The 4,456-nt window shown below is 50.0% G+C and overlaps 1 protein-coding gene across 2 annotated transcripts in view; it reads right to left on the bottom strand.

The window, feature by feature from the left end:
• Positions 1–4,237, bottom strand: part of SLC35F2 (solute carrier family 35 member F2) — a 76,366-nt gene extending 72,129 nt beyond the window's left edge. For both annotated transcript variants that reach the window (XR_004270960.1, XM_032285686.1), the window contains exon 1: positions 3,693–4,237. Coding sequence is in view for 1 of the 2 variants with exons in the window: in XM_032285686.1 (XP_032141577.1) it covers positions 3,693–3,802 (110 nt within the window). In the remaining variant the exon portion in view is untranslated. The remainder of the gene's footprint in view (positions 1–3,692) is intronic.
• Positions 4,238–4,456: the final 219 nt, after the last annotated feature.

Genomic DNA, 4,456 nt, shown 5'->3' with positions numbered 1-4,456 from the left:
TGTGTGTGTGTATATATACGTGTGTGTGTGTGTGTGTGTGTGTGTGTATATATATATTTGTATTTTTGGTAGAAACAGGGTTTCACCGTGTTAGCCAGTCTGGTCTGGAACTCCTGACCTCAGATAGTCCGCCTACCTTGGCCTACCAAAGTACTGGGATTACAGGTGTGAGCCACCGTGCGCAGCCTCAATAAACTTTTATTGAATGAGTGATCTGATATTCCTAATCATAGAGAAAAGTTGTCTGTACCCTATGGGGGCAGGTATATTAGGAGCTGGGGTCACTTAGAACATATCCTCCTCATAATGAAAACAGAACAAAGTCTAGGTCCCAGTCTTCTCCCTATATTTAGTACCCAGTTGCCCAAAAAGGCTGCTCTTGCCCCTTTTTGGTAAAAGGAGTAGAAATGACCTACGTGGTTATAAATCTTCCTCTGTATCTTGTCCATATGGTGATAACACATCACATCCATTCACCAGCCTCTTTCTACGCTATCCTACCCTTGGTTCCCTGGCCACAGGTGGGGATTCACAAAGCTAAACTCAAAGTTGGGACATGAGTTTTGACAACAAAGTTCAAAATATTAAGTATAAGGAATGCTGGTTATCTGGTAAACCACTCTTTTCTGACTGCTGGGTCGGATAAAGAGAAATTGCAATTCAAAATCCAAGTGCTTGGATACCTGCCGGAGGTAGGAACCTTTGCCATCCCTCAGTCATTCACTCATTCATTCATGTGCTAAGGGTTGTGGGAGATATTAAAAAGAAAAAGACAACATTCCTGCTGTTAAAGAACTTTGTCCATGGCCAGGTGTGGTGGCTCACGCCTGTAGTCCCAGCACTTTGGGAGGCTGAGTCCCAGCACATGGACGGATGACCTGAAGTCAGGACTTCAAGACCGGCCTGACCAACATGGAGAAGAAACCTCGTCTCTACTAAAAATACAAAATTAGCCAGGTGATGGGGGTGCATGCCTGTAATCCCAGCTACTCAGGAAGCTGAGGCAGGAGAATCACTTGAACCTGGGAGGCAGAGGTTTTGGTGAGCCGAGATCATACCATTGCACTCCAGCCTGGGCAACAAGAGCAAAACTCCGTCTCAAAAAAAAAAAAAAACAAAAAAACCCAACAACTTCGGCCATACAGAATGTAAAGACGCCCACAACCAGTTATTATGTAAGAAAGGATAACCTCAAAAAATTTGTGTGTGGATGCCAGATTAATGGCTCATGCCTGTAATCCCAGCACTTTGGGAGGCTAAGGCAGGTGGATCACCAGATGTCGGGAGTTTGAGACCACCCTGACCAACATGGAGAAACCCCGTCTCTACTAAAAATACAAAATTAGCCAGGTGTGGTGGCTGGCGCATGTAATGCCAGCTACTAGGGAGGCTAAGGCAGGAGAATTGCTTGAACCTGGGAGGCAAAGGTTGCAGTGAACCAAGATTGTGTCTTGCACTCCACCTGGGGCGACAAGAGCAAAACTCTGTCTCAAAAAAAAAAAGAAAAAAAGAAAAATCGTCGTTCATTCTTATCACATCTTGTTAAACAGACATCTGCCTGCCATAACACCTCCCCAGTCTCAAGGCCACTGGCATTCCTGAAGCAATCACCACATGTTCCCATCACCCAAGAATAGAGAGCTGATGGTGAAAACTAACCCATGCAGAGCACTGAAGGGAGCCAGGCTCTGTCTGCCCTCTCCTGCCTAGTCACCCAATTAATCCTTACAACAGCCCTACAAGGCAGGTACTGTTATTACTTCCATTTTACAAATAAGAAAACTGGAGCACAGGCCAGGTGCAGTGGCTCACGCCTTTGGGAGGCCAAGGACTTTGGGAGGCCAAGTCGGGCAAATCAGATCAGGAGTTTGAGACCAGCCTGGTCAACATGGGGAAACCCCATCTCTACTTAAAATACAAAACAATTAGCTGGGTGTGGTGGTACACATCTGTAATCCTAGCTACTTGGGAAGCTGATACAGGAGAATCACTTTAACCAGGAAGGCTTAAGGTTGTAGTTAGCCAAGATCGCACCACTGCACTCTAGCCTGGAGGACAGAGTGAGACTCCATCTCAAAGGAAAAAAAAAAGAAAGAAAGAAAACTGGAGCACAGAGAAGTTAAGTGACTTGTCCAAGGTCACCCAGCCAGGATTTGAATCCGGAACGTGAGTATCCTTAACTATTATGCTCAATTGCCTCCCAGCTGAGAACTTATAACAAATATATCAAGACTTATACATCTGGATGCTACAAGGTGGTTTTTAGCCAACTTTCCCCTTTAAACACATGCATCAATTTAAAACTATATTTATATGATAAAAAATGCTTACAACTTTATCGATCCAGTTTTTTAAATGGTATGGCTTTTCCGGACATATCTTTCACAATCTTTAAACGGAAATTCGCTTTGTTACTACGAAAAAAAATCAGGCCAGGCCAGTGGCTCACACCTGTAATCCCAGCACTTTGGGAGGCCGAGGCAGCTGGATCACCTGAGGTGGGGAGTTCGAGACCAGCCTGGCCAACATGGAGAAACCCTGTTTCTACTAAAGATGCAAAATTAGCCAGGTGCAGTGGTGCATGCCTGTAATCCCAGCTACTTGGGAGGCTAAGGCAGGAGAATCGCTTAAACCCGGGAGGCAGAGGTTGCAGTTAGGCAAGATCATGCCATTAAACTCCAGCCTGGGCAACAAGGGCGAAACTCCGTCTCAAGAAAGAAAAAGAAAAAGAAAAGAAAGCAAGCCTGTTTCATGAGGTGCCAGTGGCCAACACTGTTTAGACTATGGCTTGCAGGCACCGCCCCTTACAGGTCATCTTGTGGCCTTGGGCAAATTGTTTAGCCTTCTTAGTTTCTCCAGCGGCAAAGTGGATATAACAATAGTGACGTCTCCTAAAGTGGTGAGGATTAGTTGATATTATCCATATATATTGTTGTTACAGTACCTGACACAGAGCGAACGCTCAGTAATGCCTTTCACTATTTAGGTCCTGGGTTCTCTCATTTCCAGAGTGCAAATTCTCCAGCAACAACAGAAATGCTTTCCCCAGAGTAGCTGTCCACTCCTTAAAAACATTTGTCCCTACTTCGCACCAAGCATATTGACACCACAAACAGGCTTCCCTGGACCCCAGCCCTGGGGGTGGCCATGTCACCTGGCTCAAGCCCAGGAAAGAACGCTGGCTCTTGTCTCCCTCCCGCCTGGCAGCAGCACAAAACTTAACCAGGATTTCTCACTTGTGTCCACTCTTGGATCATCGCGCCCGGTCTGGCGGGCTCGGCAGTAGACGGAATGAGGGCGCCAGCGCCAGGAAGTGGCGCTCACCCACCTCCCCAGCCCGAGGTGGGCACCCCTCCTTCACAGCATCCCTGGGGACCTGGTCCCCTCCCCGGCGGCACGCCACCGAGGACTGACCTAACAGTGCCAACAGGGTGGATTCCGCCCCCCCACCAAATCCTCTCAAATACATTGCAATGATTTCGAATAGGGAGCCAAGGGAGGCACGCGATGTGCTCTCCGAGGCCAGGTGAAGCGCAGCATCCCTGGCGCACGTGTTGAGCCCCGAAGCGAAGTCCGTGCAGCCTCTGCCTCCCTGCCCGGGCCTCAGAGCTTGTGCTCGGTGTCCACGTGCGCGTCAGGCCCGCAGCCGCCCCAGTGCCCCAGCGGAGCTGCGGCGCGCGAGTTCCACTCACCAGGTGAAGAGTTTGCCTTTTATCCTGCGCAGCAGGCTGGAGAACTCGCCCGCCGCTCCCTCGGCGAGGGGCTCAGGGGTGTCGGGGCCCGCCGGCGAGGCTGCCTCCATGGGCGCCCTTGCGCGTCTCCGGCGCCCGAGACGCGCGAAGTGCCGGGTCCTGGAAGACCGGAGGCGGCGCCTATGTGGCGGGCGGGGGCTCGGCTCGGGCCCTGCGCTCCCTCCCGCGTTCACTGGCTCGCGTCCCTCTCGCTCCTCCACCAGGCTCCTTCAGCGACCAATCATTAACTGTCAAACCTTAAGGGCCAGACAATACATTTGCAGATTACAACCTGGCACCTCTCAGGGTGGCAGGAGGAGAAAAAGCAATTTTTTTTTCGTCTTGGCAGCCGAGCCTCATTGTTGAGTGGCACCCAATGTGCCTTTCAGGTTTTTAGGGTTCCTTGTTCGAAATCACAAGATACGGTGACACGAGGTTATTGTAGGTGATTTCTGAGCTAAGAAGCGGTGAGCGAGCCTGAACTCTCCAAACTGGAAGGACAGACTGACCCCGCCCCTTCCCTCCCACTCTCCCTCCCTCCAGCTGAAGTGTACTTGGTAGCTTCATTAAAATAACTAAAGACTGGTGGGGCTCTTTGGCTCCCGCCTGTAATCCCAACACTCTGGGAAGCGGAGGCAGGCGGATCACCCGAGATCAGGAGTTCGAGACCAGCCCGGAAAACACGGTGAAACCCCCGTCTCTACTAAAAATACAAAAATGAGCCA

This window comes from Sapajus apella, unplaced genomic scaffold (genome assembly GCF_009761245.1).
Source record: "Sapajus apella isolate SASKATOON/1434 unplaced genomic scaffold, GSC_monkey_1.0 scaffold16, whole genome shotgun sequence".
Classification (NCBI taxonomy): domain Eukaryota; kingdom Metazoa; phylum Chordata; class Mammalia; order Primates; family Cebidae; genus Sapajus; species Sapajus apella.
This window is presented reverse-complemented; position numbering and strand designations above follow the sequence as displayed.